The sequence below is a fragment of the Choristoneura fumiferana genome, chromosome 14 (assembly GCF_025370935.1).
Source record: "Choristoneura fumiferana chromosome 14, NRCan_CFum_1, whole genome shotgun sequence".
Lineage (NCBI taxonomy): Eukaryota > Metazoa > Arthropoda > Insecta > Lepidoptera > Tortricidae > Choristoneura > Choristoneura fumiferana.
The window spans coordinates 14,054,011-14,071,897 of NC_133485.1; the positions used below are offsets into that span (position 1 = coordinate 14,054,011).

Here is a 17,887-nt window from a genome sequence, read left to right on the forward strand (position 1 = left end):
CAATAGAAAGAGTTAAAACATTTAAGAATTGAGAGATTTTTTTCGGTGCAAAGGTTACAAAAAAAAATCTACTAAAAGGCAATTCAATTTATACAATTTCTCTACAATTTAATGTATCGAAAGCTTCAAAAAATCCCAGATAACTTTAAAAATAATAAAAAATGGTATTTTATAGTTGCCCATTTTCATTTCACTGTGGCGATAAATGTTTAATTAGTCTTTGGTCAATTTATGCATAAATATGTAAAGGGACCAGGATCACCATCTAAACAATTACATATGGAAATACTTAACTGTGGTTGTCCATGTGGATGACTATGTATGTGCATTGTTTAAAATGTTATATCCTACATTTTTAAGTCAGCATTATTTGGTTATAATTACTTGTCCTATTACTTATTCTGTGGTATAATTAAATTCGATCTTTTCACAACGTTTCTGAGTGAGGCGGTTACTCATAGATTAATCATGGTTTCAAATCGATTAAAAACTAATTGAAACTCTTACAAGTTATTAATTTTGTTTCTTGGAATCGCAACCCTGGCAATAATCAAATGATATTTTCTAGAGGAAATTTTTGACGATGTACTCCTTGACTATTGACACTTGTTTTATTATTGTACTTTGCGTAAATGGAGACAAAAATGGTAATACTAAAATCGTTATCTAGTTCTGTAGTTTGCTGTAAACTATGGATCTTTTTTTTTTTTATTTCCACTGGATGGCAAACGAGCTAGTGGGTCTCCTGATGGTAAGAGATCACCACCGCCCATAAACATCTGCAACACCAGGGGTATTGCAGATGCGTTGCCAACCTAGAGGCCTAAGATGGGATACCTCAAGTGCCAGTAATTTCACCGGCTGTCTTACTCTCCACGCCGAAACACAACAGTGCAAGCACTGCTGCTTCCCTTCAGGATTAGCGAGTCCTACCACCTGCAGCATCGTATGAAGTTAATAAGTTAACGTAATTTAATATCAATATCAAAAGTTAAACACATCTTAGACAGGCCTAAAATGACAGTAGAATGATTATCCAAGTTTTTGTGATAGTACAACCGGTACTAATTAATTTATTGACATACATAGATAATCATTGTAACAGAAAACTATAGTTTATATCATCTGGAATACAAATCAACTGCATCTGCAAAACAATAATAAAAATTGTAATAGTAAGATAAACGTTATAGAGTTTTTCATTTTAAATGTGTTCTAGTTACAGGATATTTAAGTAAATACTTAATCATTCTTTGCTTAATCATCCCATTAAGATGGCAAGTACTTTGACGGTGAACTTGACCAGCACTCGAACTTTGCCTACTTACAAATTACGATTGAAGTACTAATTTTATAATAATCTTTCAATACTTCTTTCAGTCGTCCACGAAGATAAACAGGCCTTGAGACAGGATCAATGTAAGTTAGTATGGAGTTTAGCTTACAAAATCTTTTTTGCTATGCATGATAGTTTTTCGTTCGATCACAATCATGTCTGATGGATCTAGGATGGAGCACGCTTGACTTGTCAACTTCTTTTTTATCATTAAAAATAATACAGCATAATAGTTACAACCTATTCACTGTCAAATTCAAAATATCGTTCCAGATTTAAAGATAATACTGACCCACTAGGACCTCCGCTTCGCTATTTCTAATTTTACTATTTTCGTTGTTATTTATAATTTTACTGATCTTACCGTGCCACTAAAAGAGATTTATTGTACTAATGCAATCGTGATGCCTGATTTGCAAGTCAAATAAATAAATAAGTCAAAAATTTAAACTTTCAGGATTTTATGCTTTAGGGTAATTTGAGAACAATCATTCCAAGATTTTAGTATATCGGCTATTGGCATTTCATTCTTTTAATTTTTTGATTGTCGATGTAAAGAGCTTGTTGTTGTTCTTGTGAAGTTTCTATGTAGGTAGTTATTATAAATTGTCGGTAACCCGGTATCAGCATGTACCTTTAAAAGACAATGAGTAGGTAAGAGATATTTTTTCATCCTTTTTAATAAATTTAAACATTTAAACCGCGTTCAAGGGTACACTTTTCTGTTCTTTGGAGATAAAATATTCATATGATGATACGATATGTATGATTCTACAATCTCTATATTGTAATTTTTTCTTTAATTTTATACTGTAGTTTTAAGTATTTTTTATTTTTAACTATTAAAAAAAAAAACTTTCAGCCAAGTTTCTTGCGGCGCATTCTTCTTGGCAATGATGGTCTTTCCGAAAGCGCTGGTAGTTTAAAAATAACGTGTAAAGATATTTAATGTATACATACATCTAAAATAGGGTTTATGTAGTGGACACATATTAGGCATTCATTATGTAACTTGCTTTTTTCAGCTATTGTCTTCAGAGGATATGAAATAAGAAAAAAGTTTAATAGTATCAAACACGACATGAGTTATATACAGCCAAGCGAATTTATTAATATTCAAAAACGCATTGAAGAAAAATTGAACTTCTGTTTAAGCATGAAAGAAATATTTGAAACAACAAAAAAAGACTTACAAACAACAGACGTAATAACGAAGAGATCCATTCTAACAACCGAAGAATATGTGGAATCCAAAGAAATGCATACTAAAAGACCCACTAAAACTACTGGACAATACTTTGATTCAACTGAAAAAACAGTTTTTATAACAGAGGGCTATGTAAAAGTTTCAACAACAATGCCTGTTTCAACAAGAGAGGAATATTTTGAAACAACAGAAAAATCAGTTACTGATTATCTAGAAATAACTGAAACACCAAAGGAGACCATGTCAACTATAGTAGACTATCCAGAAGATGTTACTAATTATCCTATACTACCTACAGAAATACCTATAGACACAGCAACAATAACAATGAAGCCGTGGATCCACACTACAAACTCAGTACAATCAGAACCATGGTGGATAACCAGTATAATAAAAACTCGTAGAACGAGATAAACTAGATCAATTATGTTCAGGCACCTCAACTATTACCAGATTTGGATAAAAAGGGCTAGGTCAACAAGGAAATTTTGCGACATGGACCATAAAAGAGTTTTCTCAAACGACATGAAATATTGACGTTGTGTACAAGTTACAAGTAATAGGCCGGGAAGTATCGCGCTGCAGATTTCATACAAATTTACCGCCCTCGGCCGTCAATGCGACCGTCTTTTGTTTCAACGCTCGCTGCGGCACGGCGCGCGCCCGTCGCACGCAGCCGCCGCGCCAGCAGCCACACAATACGGCGACCAGACTAGCGTCCCGCCAGCTTCATTTCTTGTTTTTTTTTATTGCTTGGTAATAAAAAGGCTACTATTATTTCAATGATGATGGTTTGTGCTCACACTCGGTCGTCTATATCTGCTTGGCCGGCAAGCCCCTACTTCCCGGCCTCTACAGTAAGGCCGTTAAGAAACGAAGTAGGTAAACAGAGTTTTGACCAAGATTATCTTTTTGAACCCTATGTAGCCAAACCATCATCATTGAAATAATAGTAGCCTTTTTATTACCAAGCAATAAAAAAAATCCAAATAAGGTGACCCGAGGCTATTGTAGCTGAATATTGTATCTGAGCCGTCTGATGGCGTCCTTACGACGCCATCTTCTTCTCGGCCATTTTACGTTGTGTTCGCCAGAAGACCGTCTTCACACAACACACATGAGCATGTCGAACATGGCATCGTAAGGACGCCATCAGACGGCTCAGATACAATATCCCCCCAGCTACCATAGCCCCGGGTCACTTATACAACTTAATAAACATATCAAATTTAACAATTTAAGAACATCATCACTTACTTTACATAAATTGAGTAATAAAGCATTTTAAAAAACAGTAGTGCAAATCCTAAAAAAATAATGTAAAGAAAACAAATTTTCTGAAATGACTAAATAATACAGAATAATGTAGATAATTAAAACAGAATAAATGAAATTTTATTTTTAAAAACACGTAGTGTTTTTGTTGCTGCCTGAATAATATTGTTTTGCCTTGTGTAGTGTTGTCTATTGCTGTGTTGTGAATAAATGTATTTCTTTCTTTCTTTCTTTTAATAAATTGATATTCGAAGAAAAGTTACGATGTCTTTCAACTGTCAAATTTTTACATGATAATTCGTATTACGTATGTAGAAACCTCGGTAGTTATATATAAAAGGTGAAATTAACCAAACTTTGCAGATTTATTCAATGCTATCATATCATATCCACAGAAAAAAAATAAGCATGTTATGTTTCCGCGTTCGATTCCTACTGATCTGCTTGAAGTTAGTGCCAAGCGCAATAGGGTAGGTACAATCGAGAAAACTGAATCACGTACCAAGGTGGGACATTTTCACTATCAATTTCGCTAGGATATCTTTGGCAGATGTATGGAACGTCAATTGACATCAATAGGACACAGGTTCCACCCTGGTTGATTCAGTTTCTTTGACTGTAATATTCTGTATAATTATCTTCTATATGAACGTCTTGGATAAAATGGTTTTATGCTCTTGTTGTACAATCTACTATTATATTCGTAATTAAAATAATTAAAATGTTACACATTTTTAAATAACATTAGGGAACAAAAATCTTTAATTCGTAGTAAAAAGTAGATTTTTGTCAAAGCAACTGAATAAAAAATACTTCATCAAGTTTTATGCGAGTCGTCATCATGATCTATGTACCTATGTAAATAAATATTTGTCAATTTTTGCCATTAATTATATACTATGTTTTTCTTGAATTCCGTTAACTTCGACTGATGACTATGAGTAAGTTCATTGATAGAAACTATTAGCTGGTAAATAACTTTTTAGCAGAATCGAAAACTTACATAATGTATCATATTTTATAATGCTCACAGTCACCGTTAAAGACGAAATTACATGACACAAAAGATAGACCCTAAAAAAATCACTGACACCTTATTTTTCTAAACATATTGTATGAATCAAAAATAAAGGAATTATAATACCCCATACTGGCCCATACGACCTTTAAACAGCAATGAGCATAATTAATTGTTATAATTCTTAGTTATCTTTTAAACAGTAAGAGGCCACTAGGGTCTTGGAGATATTGATTCCATTTGACCTAATGAATGTTCTTTAAAAATAACGGAAATCAAAAATAACAAGTATCATAACGAAAGATGATGTAAGTTTTTCTCGTGCAAACTGCAATGCTGATTCAATTTACTGTTTTCATATATACTTCATTGATTTTTCCTTTTGTTCAGTGCAAAATCAATTATCGATTAAAAGCCAAATTAAATTCAACAAGCTATTTCATGTATGTAAGGGCTTTAATCAGATTTTGTTTATAAGAAATTGAAAAACCTGTGCTGTTATTATTTATATGAACAATGCGGGGCTTGCTTATTGTTATTTTGTTCATTCTAAGTTTAAATACTTGTGTTGGAAGGAGAAAAAATGGACATTCCAAGAAATTGGGATTCATTGATGATCTGGGTAGTTATCTTTATTGTTTTTATTTTAATAGTAGCAAACAGTATACAATTAGAGATGGGCCATTCTGTTAAAATAAAAAATTCGGTCAAATTTCGTTTAGTAGTTCTAGTAAAATTTAAATCCGAGCAGATAATTATGAAGAAATGTTCAATTTAATTGTTGGAAACACCCTTTATACCCTAAATTTGGTAAATTGCGACAAGTGTACTCAATTCAAGCCTCGTTTGATTCTTGTAGATATAACAAAAATAACTCAAAAAAGAAATGCAAAAAGATGAGCTTTAAATTATGTATCTTATTAGAAACGCTGCCAAGTTTAGGGTTAATAATTAAAAAATCGTTGATGTTTCTCAATGTTTAGTGTGTGAAAATTGTTAACCAAAAACTATTTTTTTTAAATTCAATTTACCTATTGTGATCAAAATGTAAGTTTGTTTCATTTTTGTTGCATATTTTACTGACATGACAGACATGCTTTCTATTAGGTAATTTCAGTCAAATAGAAATAGTACAAGTAGTATCTTTTTTTCTAGTGCCGAATGCTTAAACCGAATACTCGATTTCGGCCTAATGTCGAAATTCGGCTCAAGCTGCCGAAATCGGTTAAACCGAATGTGGACCCATCCCTAGTATACAATGTATTTAGATAGTAGTGTAACATTAGTGCAAACCATAGTCCAACTCAAATGCTTTTTAATACGCTTTTATTAGCTTGCTATCTATGTAACGGAATCCTTGAATGTGATTTCACCTCCTTCAAAACGTCGGAATAATTGAAACTTTGCACACTTACCAATCAAGAACCGATGATACTTTATCAAGAACTATTTTTTTTTACAATAAATCGAACTAAAAAGTGAAAAATAATTCTTATATAGGCAACGAATAATAATGAACGCAAAATATTACTATTATTGTGAAAAAAAAACCATGGGGCGCTTTGTACTATATTTTTCATATATCGAACACCTCACGCTTTTTCCACAATAATGCTAATATTTTTCGTTCATTATTATTTTCTGCCTATATTAAGAATTATTTTTCACTTTTTAGTTCGATGTGCTATAAAAGCGTGTTTTTTAGTTTATTTAAACGAAATTTATTAAATATAAAGTATTTATTCCTTAAATATGAAGGCCATAGATTGTTCGCCTTAGGCATTTGTCTATGCAAAATTTAAATTGATGAACGTTGATATTGTTTTTTTTTTATTCAAAAAAATAGTTAAAAAGTGTTTAATTTTTTCCTCATCTTATACTGTTACGTCTCTACTATATTATCTGTACTATTTTCAGAAGCCAGAATTAAGGCTATTAAACTGCAAACAAAAACGAAAAAATTTAAAAAAGATTTTGCAGTTATAATGATATATATCCAGCTTCAGGCTCGTCTCGAAGGGAAACTGAATTTGTGTATCAATAGAAAAAAAACCAAGACCACTTTAACTGAAGAACCAATAACTAGACCTGATCTAACTGCTACCACAGAAGAATATTTTGAACCAACTGAAAAGCCTAGTAAGACAACAGAAGATTATTTTGAACCAACAGAAAGGCCTGATGTGACAACAGAAGAATATTTTGAACCAACAGAAAGACTCCATACAACGGAAGAATATTTTGAACCAACAAAAATGCCTGATGTAACAACGGAAGAATATTTTGAGTCAACAGAAAGGCCTGATGTGACAACAGAAGAATATTTTGAACCGACGGAAAAACCTGGTAAGACAACAGAAGATTATTATGAACCAACAGAAAGGCCTACTATGACTACGGAAGATTATTCAGAAATAACAGATACACCAACGGAGACCTTTTCGACCATAGTAGACTACCCTGAAGATGTTACTAACCACCGTACACTACCTCCAACAGAGGTACAGATGGAAACAATAACAACGACGATGGAGCCATGGATCGACACTACAAGCTCATTACAACCTAAACCGTGGTGGGTTACTTCAAAAACACCCCATAAAACGAAATCAACTTCTACAAGACATACTCATCATCACCGATCATCGACCCGGAGAACAAACAGAACAAAAAAGACGAGGCCTACAAGGAGTATTTCAACTATTTCGAGGCATACTCACTACCATCGGACTTCGACAAGGCGTACTCGTACTAAGCCATCAAGGCGGACATGGACCATCAAAAATTTCACCATGCATAGTAAGAGATGGCGTTAAGAGAAGTATAGTTTCGGTCACACCTCAGTTATAAATAGGCTGACGCAGCGTAAACGCAGTGACGTGACTCATGCATCAAATTGACGCGTACCGACCAAAGCTACAGAACAGTATAATAAGAGGAATAGAAATGTCATGCGAGCTTGAAAATACGATCCCCCACATGGCTAATTAATAAGTCATAAGTTCGACCGTAATCTACAAAAAACGCGTACTGACAATGGGAGGGGGTATCCTAGTGGACATCGACATCTATGTATGTATAGATTGCATGTTTCTTAAATCAAAACGGCGCACGAAATTAGTTCACAGCGCGGATTTGTGAGCCTTTCACTATAGTTTGTTGATGTCCGTGACAGGGGTTGTGCCAGAGTAATACATGGATGATTGATGCGCCGCTCGTTTTGTTACAAACAGCCAGTCTAGTGCCGTAAGGTGCATAGATGTCAACTGCTAGTGGAAACATTTCTATTAATCATATTATTTGTAATGTGTGTGTGTGTGCACGTCATTGTGTTTACCGTGCGTCAGCATATTATGAGCAGCAGAGTGGTCGATTCTATAAAGCAGACTCTCTCTATAACCATCCTTACTGAAACATTATTCCGTAAAGTCACTTTCCGGTTTTAGATGATCACATTTTATACAAATTAAAGCGTCAAATATGATTTAATCTTTTTTATTTGAAAATCTTTTTCAGTGTGAGACTTTATGCAACGACCAATTACTCGTATTATAAGTTAGATAAAATGTTCTGTTTTTTTTTTTAAATGACGATGGCTTTTGTGCTATTATGACCACAAATAAAAATTACTTAATTATTATTATTGGGCATTTCTCTCATTTCGTTCAAAACGCAAAAGTTTGCGAGAAAATATTTATTCCTTTTATTTGCGCGCTTGTTAGAAGATTTGCGATAAAAGAACATATGTAATTAATTTACCAGTTAATTACACTTATAATTAGCAGAAATGTGATTTTTTAAATTTCTTTAAAGTATGGTAATGACGAATCAAATGTTTCATTACCATGTGTCGGTAATGAAAAATTGCTGTCAGAAACAAATAAAAATCCACGTCAAATCAAGGTTTTTTTTTTACTTAAAAAAAAAAACACAAATGATGGTAATGAGAGGAATAGTAATGATAGTTTATTGGTTTTCATCGATTTACTTCTTTAGTAAATACAATACGTACTTAGTGTCACCATTGAAAGTATTCAAACCTAATGGTAGTCATTTTAGTATTTATAATAAAATGACACCTTCAACACTTAGCACCAAAAAGCGCAAATGGTATAATGAAACAAAATGCGTACCAAAGGTGAAATTCCGACAGTCATCATTATTTTTTCCAAAACCTGCCAGCGTCTGCTCTATTTGCTGTCTACTGGTCAACTAGGAGTCAAATTCCGACACGCGCGGAAGGGGCGAGGCATAACACTTCAAGTGTTCACGAGCTGTTTTTCTTAAATCAAATAGAACTTACGGTAATGACATTTTTTTTGTACCAAAACTATCTGTGTTCAGTGTACGTAAACAACAAACGCTATATTTTTTTTAACTTTACATTTTTAATCCTTGATATATACTTTAAACATACTAGAAGAACAGCACTCCGTGAAACATCAGGTTATTTTATTATTAAATTTAATTTACTAAAATTCGCCCCTTGCACGGTGATGGTAATGAGATTTAGGCTAAAAAAAATATTATTACTTACATAATTATCATATTAAGTAAAAAGTTTTAGGTGGCAAATATACTTTGATACTCAGCTAAAACGTAAAAAAATATTTGGTTGTTGTAGAGTACGTAGTTTTGTTTTAATTTAGATGGACATGCGATTTGCACGAAATGAGAGAATTACCCTTTTCTAAATTCCCACGAGATAGGGAATAAATAGGATTTATATTTTCGCTTCAAAGTGGCCCTAACTCCGTAATTATAAATATTAGAGACTTTAAATTTGGCATGCAGGTAGGTAATACTAACAGGTACAAACTGTTTTAAGATTTCCCAAAAGTCCCACGGTATAAAACGAATAAACGGTTGTTTCAATTCAATCAGGGATATTATAGATTTCTATAAAATTTACTTATTCTTTAATTATCTTAATTATCGCATACGAAGTCGGGGGCAAAAGTAACGCGTAAGCAAGTAAATACTTTAATTTAACGTTTTCTAAAATCCTACCCCTAAGGGTGTGAAACAGGGGTTCAAAGTTTTTATGAATTATGATTAGTTAGGCTGATTTTTGAATTCGAAAGTTTGCACCATCTGTCTAAAATAATGTCTGTCTCTATTATTATTTTCATATTATCCTCCAAAAAATCAATCAAAACACGATTGTAGAAAGGAAATCTATTTATTATCGCGTTAAATAAACCACAAATTTAATGCGAGCGAAGCCGCGGGCAAAAGCTAGCTGTTACAGAGAATTGAAATTATTTACTATACTACTAAAATAAGGTTCCATGGTGGCCCAGGAATCCAATTGGTTGACTGTACACATATACTTATAACCTCGACTTGACAACTCTTAGCTTGAACTACATATACCCACCTACTTGTTCATATAATACGATTACACTGTAGAGGATTATTTTAGTCATAAGTAGGTATGGGTAATGTGCCATTAAAAAATAATAGCAGGGTAAATTTTATTTGCTTTGTTTTTGTGTATTTGCTTTTGAGTTTTCTCGTTGTGAATGGGTGAATTAATTTTCCTGCATTTCGCATTATAAACGTTGTACAATATAAATACGTGTGAAATGTAGGCAATGCCCATTAATAACTATTTTGAAAGGATTAGGAGTAGAACCAAGTTTTTCACTATAGGTTTAGTGATTAGTGTGAATAATTCCCAAAGTAATTGATCGATGCCTCTAATTCGACAATGCCTACTTAATTAAGGTGTAACCATGGTGCTCATTAAGATGACCGTTAAAATCGATTTCAACCGAATTGTTAATAATTGGTAAGAAAAGTGTCAAATGATTGGCAGCAAATATGTGTGACTGGACTACCAGTGTCTTTTTAATAATTTCGATATCGAAATGTGCCACAAGGGGGGAAGACGGTAAACTTTTTTAGTATATTTTGACAACAGAGAAAATTTCATTTTATACTTTAACATTTTAGACGACCAGATGGCCTAGTGGTTAGAGAACCTGACTACGAAGCTTGAGGTCCCGGGTTCGATTCCCGTGTCGGGGCAGATATTTGTATGAAAAATACGAATGTTTGTTCTCGGGTCTTGGGTGTTTAATATGTATTTAAGTATGTATCTATCTAAATAATTATATTTATCCGTTGCTTAGGTAGTACCCATAACACAAGCTTTGCTAAGCTTACTTTGGGACTAGGTTAATTGGTGTTAATTGTCCCGTTATATTTATTTATTTATTTATGTATTTATACTTTGCATGTAAACTAAACCCAACTAAATAGTTAGTAAGTACGAGTGTTACACTGATTGAAAGTTTTACGATACACTAAAACAAAGTTGTTCCTTTTTAAGATTGCTTCCATTATGTTATTCCAAAGCGAATGTGACTAATGATAAACATTGAATTTTATTTATAGCATTCGTTTTTACGGAGTTAAGACCAAATTAAATCGATTGTTCGCCCCCGAAAACCCTCATAAAGCAAATTTAATCGAAATAGTTAAATCGTCCAAAGGGGTAATGTGGCCGCCATCATGGGAACCCTAAGCTGCCACAGGCAGATCTTTTGGACGGGGTGTTCTTTATATAATTTTTTATTTTTTTATTTGACTGGATGGCAAACGAGCAAGTGGGTCGCCTGATGGTAAGAGATCACCACCGCCCATAAACATCTGCAACATCAGGGGTATTGCAGATGCGTTGCCATCCTAGAGGCCTAAGATGGCATACCTCAATTGCCAGTTATTTTACCGGCTGTCTTACTCTCCACGCCGAAACACAACATTGCAAGCACTGTTGCTTCACGGCAGGATTAGCGAGCAAGATGGTGGTAGCAATCCGGGCGGACCTTGCACAAGGTCCTACCACCTATAGATATAATTTAGTCAAGGTTTCTTAGGTAAGTTTTGTTTGTCTTCTTTTTAACTATAACTTTCATGGTGACTATTTACTGAATAAATGAATTAGTTAAATCGTTTCCGAGATACCCAAAATAAATAAATAGGTGCCTACCTATACGAGAATAGATCGTTTAAAAGTATCAACATAACAATCCATAGTTAGTTAATTCTCTTACTTGTATTACCTTTTTAGGGTTCCGGAGCCAAAATGGCACAAACGGAACCCTTATAGTTTCGCCATGTCTGTCTGTCTGTCTGTCTGCGGCTTTTCTCAAGGACTATCAATGCTAGAAAGCTGTAATTTTGCACGGATATATATGTAAAGTATGCCGACAAAATGGTACAATAAAAAAATAATAGACGTAAAGTGGGAAAATTTTTTTATTAATAATAATAATAGACGTAAAGTGGGGGTATTTTTTTTCTCATCAAACCATATAGAGTTTTGCTAAAACGATTTTTTGATTCAGTGATTTGTTTGTGAAATATTCAACTTTAAAATGTAAATTTTCAATAAAATCGAGCGTCCCCCCTCTAAAATCTAAACCGGTGGGTGGAAAATTTTGAAAAAATTCAGGATGGTAGTAAGTATATCAAACTGTCAAGGAAAATTATAACGGCTAAGTTTGCTTGAGAATTATTAGTATTTTAAGAGTAAATAGCAGCCTAAGGTATAAAATATACCTAAACTTGGAAGATTTCGTATAAAATACGAAATCCTTCGAAAAATATTACTTAATTTTTTCGTAATGTCTACGGAACCCTATTTCGGGCGTGACCAACATGCTCTTGGCCGGTTTTTTACATCAACAATTTGAATTTTTATTCTTTTGTTAACACACACACACACACACAAACATCACGCCTGTATTACCAAACGTAGGCAGACGGAGCACTGCTAGCAGTTTTAGGTTTTAAGTTTGACAAAAACGGTACAATACGAGTAGTGACAGGTTGCTAGCCTGTCGCCTACGGTATACCTTAACCTATATCCTCAGTCGCCTCTTACGACATCCTCGGAAGAAATTAAGTGGTGTAATTCTAACCCGACACCACACGGGTCTTTTGTTAATAAACCTTCTTTTTTTGCTTAACAAAAGACCCACGAAGTAGGTACCTTAAGGACTATAGAACATTTTCAAAAGAAAAGTCATTACGATTTTTCTTGTTGATTAATGCGATGTCACGTTTATTGTGAAATGGTTTCATGGGCGCTCATGAATAAATTCTTTGACCGTAACAATGCAAACATGTATTATAATAATACTGTTACGTTCGTGGGGTGGGTTCGTGATTGAAAAGCACTTTTAACACCGATGAATAAGAGTAGGATTTATTTTCACACTGTTACTTAACTTTACAAAACACTTAAAAACAGTTCACAGTTTCACAGTAATTTTGCACTCTAAAACTCACTTACAAGTCGCTTTGATTCTCTTCGATGTTTATCGCTCGGTATCGCATTCAAAAACTGTCCTCCGCCGCAACCTCACCTGGCTTATATACCCCGGTGAATCGGTCCACAAAGTTCGAGAACAGTCCAGCTAGGACGTCATACCTACATCTCGAATGTTCCGGAAACGAGTAGAGTGTCTGTCTCTTTCATGTGCTATCTCACACAGTTACTAGAATATTCCGGAAATGGGATCATCTGTCTGTCTCTCTCACACATATAGGTTATCCTTGTCACACACCTTCTCGAATGTTCTCAGTATAGCTGTCTCTTTCTAATCGTGCTATCTCTTTCACTCCTATTGAAAATTTCGCCATATACTGAAATGTACTTCAAAGGCCATAAGGGTCCTGAAAACGCCTGAAAACGGGGTTTCAGGTTATGGTGTCATCGGATAGAGGGTGGCCTGAAACGGACTGAAAACATGTTTCAGGCGCCTGAAAACGACGGCAACTTGGGTGAAATTTTGATAAACTAATATGTGATAGAGCATCCTCTGAAACGGCCTGAAACCGTATTCCAGCCTACTGAAAACGCCTCCAATTGGTCGAAAAACACGATCAAAGTTTCCACCTAACCACCGCCGTAACAATACATAGGTACAACGTGTAGCCGTTTTTTGGGCTAGTATTGCTGTCACTGTTAAGACTGTTAACACGACCAGTTTATGTATATGAGTGGCCGGCCTGGCATAAAAACTATATTGATTTTCAACAATGTTGACTTTTAATGCTTTTGATAATCTATGTTGCGGCTCACTGTACGCTTGCTACAGTACATTTATGGCCCGTAAAAAAAGGTTTAGTATGATTGCAGAAGAAGCCATAATATGATAGGAATTTCTTTTTAACCTTTTTGTCGCCACGTCAAATACAAAAGACATCACCCATACGCCAGGCTTCCATATTGCAATGTCTAAAATTGAACCTTAATGCAATTGAACGAAGGTTGCTTTTGCACTGAAGTAATGGACGTATATATAGGTCGTTGGCGTGGAACCTGCGTCGAAAAGGGTTAACCTGGGGGCCTACTCCGAAATTCGAAAATAGAAGTTCGTATCGTACCGGCCCCTCACTCTCGTTATTGAATAGAATAAGTGTCAGAGGGACAGAACGACACTAACTTCGATTTTCGAATTTCGTAGTAGCCCCGCTACTGGATGGAAAAAACTAAAAAACTAGAAAAATATAAAAAAAACTGGCCATAGAAAGACCAAAATTGTTCTAATTTGTGGTGAAGGAGAAAGTGGATGTCGCTTCTTATTAGGTTATTAGGTTAGCTGGCCGAAGATCATGCGGAGTGCCGGTTACTGCAGCGACAAGAGCGTAGGTAGCTCTTAAATATAAGAAGAAGGAGAGGATGACTGTAGTAAACTTTGTATCATATCTGGCTGGCCTGTTGTCGAAATGAGAGATTGCGATAAAAACGGTGCGCATACGGTGCGTCACTACGATTCCGTGCCGTTTTTAAGCAGCGGTTTGGTCGCACCTTAACTCACACCTACTGTTTTAAAAAAATGGTTTGTTTTTAGATTCATTCAAAGACCTACAAGGCGAGAACTTGAGACTTGGAGGTGCATTCGCTAATAATTATATGCCTTATAGAATAGGTAAGTGAAAGTGACACTAAATTTTAGGGGCTGTTTCATCAGCCATTCATTAATTTTAACTGACGGGTAAATGTGATTGCGTCTCTGTCTATTCGAACAAAACAAACAGAGACGGAAAATTTATCAATGGATGGTGAAACGGCCCCTTAGTTAATGTTCATCTGAAGGACCTAAATTCTATTCTATACTTATATTATCTTGTTTTACTGCACTTTTGGACGTTTTCAGAGAGCAATGAGAAGCGAAAAGAAACAGACAAATATCAAGGTACCTACAGACTACTCAATATTTTATTGCTCTTCCACAATGTATGGTTACAGATGTTATAAAAGGATATGTGATCATCATGGACCCTGTTGGGCACAGCAATATTTACACAAGAGGGCTACTTTTATATAATTAATAAATTTACTTTTATTTTAGCAACAGCTTTCGGCGATATTAGTGCCCATTTGCATCGTCGATTGGGACTAATAGCTTTGTGTTTGCATTTTTGTTTGTTTTTCTCGATTATTCCATAAAAATTTAATGAAAATTAAAAATGTGGTCTGATAGAACTCTTCTTATTATATAAGTTAATGTGTCTACTCCGATAATTATTCGTTGTAGACTTTTATTTTCTTTGAAAACCGATAATAAACATTAATTCGTTTTTAAAAAAATATAAAAGTCTATCACGAATTTCAATTCATTCAATAATTCACGAATAACTATTATAAATGCGAAAGTCTGTGAGTGAGCGAGCGAGTGAGTGAGTATGTTTGGTTCTCCTTCACACTGAAACGGCTGGACGGATTTGGATGAAGTTTGGTATGTAGCTGGACATCTGGAATAAAACATAGGCTACTTTTTATTCCGATATACCCACGGGATAGGGATGAAATCTCGAAACAACAACCGCTGGGCTTGAAATTCGACATGATTGTTTTTAATGTAGCGTCAATGATTAAACGATTTAATTTTAGGGAATACCCACGGGGATTTTGAAAAATTCCGAAATCGCAATTCAGCTGCTGGATCTAATGATTACCGTGTGCGAAGCCGCGGATAAACACTAGTTCCATATATTTTGACACTTCTACACCTGAGCATAGGTTAAATACCGCAGTCATGGTATATATTTTTCAGATATCGAAAAGAAGATAAAAGACGCGCAAATCCGGGAAGCATATGTAAAAAAGAGTGTAAAATATATATTTCAATACATTAAGCTTCAAAACAGCTTTGAAAAGAAATTAGATTGGTGTATCGAAACAAACAAATATTGGACCCCAAAAACAACTGTGGACCCATGCAAACCAACAACAACCGAATCTACAGACGTAACTGGAACGACAGCTCGCATAAAGACGACGAAAATTGTTTGTTATACAGAAACAGAGCCAGACTCCGAAGAGAATACAGAGAGGCCAACAGAGAGACCAAAAACAACTACTCCATGGCACACAACCGCCTCAGTAGAGACAGAGAAGCCAACAAAGAGACCAAAAACAACTACTCCATGGCACACAACCGCCTCAGAAGAGACAGAGAAGCCAACAAAGAGACCAAAAACAACTACTCAATGGCACACAACCGCCTCAGAAGAGACAGAGAAGCCAACAAAGAGACCAAAAACAACTACTCCATGGCACACAACCGCCTCAGAAGAGACAGAGAAGCCAACAAAGAGACCAAAAACAACTACTCCATGGCACACAACCGCCTCAGAAGAGGCAGAGAAGCCAACAAAGAGACCAAAAACAACTACTCCATGGCACACAACCGCCTCAGAAGAGACAGAGAAGCCAACAAAGAGACCAAAAACAACTACTCCATGGCACACAACCGCCTCAGAAGAGACAGAGAAGCCAACAAAGAGACCAAAAACAACTACTCCATGGCACACAACCGCTTCAGAAGAGACAGAGAAGCCAACAAAGAGACCAAGAACAACAACCCCATGGGACGCAAGCGAGTCAGAAGAGGAGACAAAGAAGCCAACAAAGAGACCAAAAACAAAAACCCCTTGGCATGGAAGTGAGTCAGAAGAGGAGACAAAGAAGCCAACAAAAAGACCAAAAACAAAAACTCCATGGCACTCATCCAGCTCAGAAGAAGAGACAATGAAACCAACAAAGAGACCAAAAACGGAAACCCCTTGGCATGGAAGCGAGTCAGAAGAGGAGACAAAGAAGCCTACAAAGAGACCAAAAACAAAAACTCCATGGCACTCATCCAACTCAGAAGAGGAGACAAATAAACCAACAAAGAGACCAACAACAAAAACCCCTTGGCATGGAAGCGAGTCAGAAGAGGAGACAGAAAAGTCAACAGTGAGACCAAAAACGAAAAATCCATCATCAAACTCTTACGAAACAGAAGAAACAGATAATTCTATGGAAACAACACCAACACTCAATCCATATGCATTTAAAACAATTACAGATCCGTGTAATAACTGTCGCAGAAACGATGCAATTGAAAACACTACAATTCCAATGAAATGACGCCAATAATTTATCGATTCCACTAGCTTTTTTCATTCTTGGTGACTAAATAAATAATAATTTAATCTATTAAATAAATAACACATAAAAACAAACTAGTGACTGTACAATTGAAAAAAAAAAAACTATCCTTAAAATAACTATTTAAGTTAAAAAATATGTATATAGCAGTAAAAAATTTGTCCCAAGTCGCTGCTGGTGGGTAGGTACAGGTACGCACCCAGAAGGCTGGCAGCATTGCCGCGTTGTATGCAATGCTGATCCAACCTTCTGGTCACGCGTCAGCTCCACGAGTCTTTATAGATTCTGTGGGCGCTTTCCTAATCTATTCTACCTTTCTTTCTTTCTTAATCCATTAATTTCAATAAAGAACAAAACGGTCAGATACGTCACGTCAAATAAACCGCCGCGCGTGATACCAGGCGCCCAATAGGTACAATGTGTGGCCCAGAACCGGGGATAATATTAAAAACAGAGACTAGAGGTCACCGGTAATTGGATCATCATGGCCCCACTTAATTAAAATCAAAACTTATCTTTTGTTTTTTTTCTAACAAACTTAATCGCAAATTCAATGTACGCTATCCGCTACAAATATCAAGCATTTTGCTTTAC

The 17,887-nt window shown here is 35.2% G+C and overlaps 3 protein-coding genes across 3 annotated transcripts; all 3 read left to right on the forward strand.

The window, feature by feature from the left end:
• The first annotated feature begins 570 nt into the window (after positions 1–570).
• LOC141434692 (uncharacterized) lies at positions 571–3,921 on the forward strand. The gene is made up of 3 exons (XM_074097125.1): positions 571–647; positions 1,381–1,419; positions 2,362–3,921. Exons 1-3 carry the CDS (start codon positions 584–586, stop codon positions 2,955–2,957), a joined length of 699 nt encoding a protein of 232 aa, XP_073953226.1. The 5' UTR covers positions 571–583; the 3' UTR covers positions 2,958–3,921.
• Positions 3,922–5,303: 1,382 nt separating this feature from the next.
• On the forward strand, positions 5,304–8,320 carry LOC141434693 (uncharacterized). Its single transcript, XM_074097126.1, has 2 exons — positions 5,304–5,458; positions 6,754–8,320. The coding sequence occupies exons 1-2, from the start codon at positions 5,353–5,355 to the stop codon at positions 7,650–7,652; spliced, it is 1,005 nt and encodes a 334-aa protein (XP_073953227.1). The 5' UTR covers positions 5,304–5,352; the 3' UTR covers positions 7,653–8,320.
• A 2,296-nt stretch (positions 8,321–10,616) lies between these two features.
• LOC141434698 (uncharacterized) lies at positions 10,617–17,887 on the forward strand. The gene is made up of 4 exons (XM_074097129.1): positions 10,617–10,732; positions 14,706–14,783; positions 15,012–15,050; positions 15,912–17,887. Exons 1-4 carry the CDS (start codon positions 10,663–10,665, stop codon positions 17,270–17,272), a joined length of 1,548 nt encoding a protein of 515 aa, XP_073953230.1. The 5' UTR covers positions 10,617–10,662; the 3' UTR covers positions 17,273–17,887.

What these genes read in the sequence shown, in the direction of transcription:
- LOC141434698 (XM_074097129.1), top strand. Translation starts at nt 10,663, where the DNA reads ATGTGTGACTGGACTACCAGTGTCTTTTTAATAATTTCGATATCGAAA. An exon ending in TTATATGCCTTATAGAATAG is followed by an intron (nt 14,784 to 15,011) that starts GTAAGTGAAAGT and finishes GGACGTTTTCAG; the next exon opens with AGAGCAATGAGAAGCGAAAA. An exon ending in AGAAACAGACAAATATCAAG is followed by an intron (nt 15,051 to 15,911) that starts GTACCTACAGAC and finishes TATATTTTTCAG; the next exon opens with ATATCGAAAAGAAGATAAAA.
- LOC141434692 (XM_074097125.1), top strand. Translation starts at nt 584, where the DNA reads ATGTACTCCTTGACTATTGACACTTGTTTTATTATTGTACTTTGCGTA. An exon ending in CGTAAATGGAGACAAAAATG is followed by an intron (nt 648 to 1,380) that starts GTAATACTAAAA and finishes TACTTCTTTCAG; the next exon opens with TCGTCCACGAAGATAAACAG. An exon ending in GGCCTTGAGACAGGATCAAT is followed by an intron (nt 1,420 to 2,361) that starts GTAAGTTAGTAT and finishes TGCTTTTTTCAG; the next exon opens with CTATTGTCTTCAGAGGATAT.
- LOC141434693 (XM_074097126.1), top strand. Translation starts at nt 5,353, where the DNA reads ATGCGGGGCTTGCTTATTGTTATTTTGTTCATTCTAAGTTTAAATACT. An exon ending in GGGATTCATTGATGATCTGG is followed by an intron (nt 5,459 to 6,753) that starts GTAGTTATCTTT and finishes TACTATTTTCAG; the next exon opens with AAGCCAGAATTAAGGCTATT.